Source organism: Penaeus monodon, chromosome 20, assembly GCF_015228065.2.
Source record: "Penaeus monodon isolate SGIC_2016 chromosome 20, NSTDA_Pmon_1, whole genome shotgun sequence".
Taxonomy (NCBI): domain Eukaryota; kingdom Metazoa; phylum Arthropoda; class Malacostraca; order Decapoda; family Penaeidae; genus Penaeus; species Penaeus monodon.
In genome coordinates this window covers 36,066,971-36,067,337 of record NC_051405.1, presented here as the reverse complement: position 1 = coordinate 36,067,337, position 367 = coordinate 36,066,971, and the positions used below count along the sequence as shown (strand labels likewise).

General features: G+C 35.1%; 1 protein-coding gene across 1 annotated transcript in view; it reads left to right on the top strand.

The window, feature by feature from the left end:
* The window catches only part of LOC119585985, a gene marked incomplete in the record, with an annotated part of 24,623 nt that overhangs the window by 15,860 nt on the left and 8,396 nt on the right, over positions 1-367 (top strand). The window contains 1 exon segment of the mRNA XM_037934697.1: positions 1-116. Coding sequence (XP_037790625.1) covers positions 1-116 — 116 coding nt within the window.

Genomic DNA, 367 nt, shown 5'->3' with positions numbered 1-367 from the left:
TAGTGATGGAGCCTTCCAGAGTCAAGATTCTGGGAGTTACACCCTTGCACATCACACAGTCAAAGTGCGGCGGTCTGGTCAGATAACAGACATTCATCTTTTGCTGGACATGGAACGTAAGGAATTCCTAATTTTGAATCTAGTTTTTAAGGTTTCTCTTTCAGTAAAAGTACAGACACTATGAAGCACAAGACATAGTATGCTGACAGTAATTATTATCTGTATGATTCTGGGTTGGCTTTTTTTACTGTCTAGTCTTCATATTATATACTTTGGTTTAATTTTAGTCACATATAGTGTATATATAAATTAATCACAAATTAGTGATTGAGAAAAAATACGAATGTGCCTTTGTAGGTTAGATGTC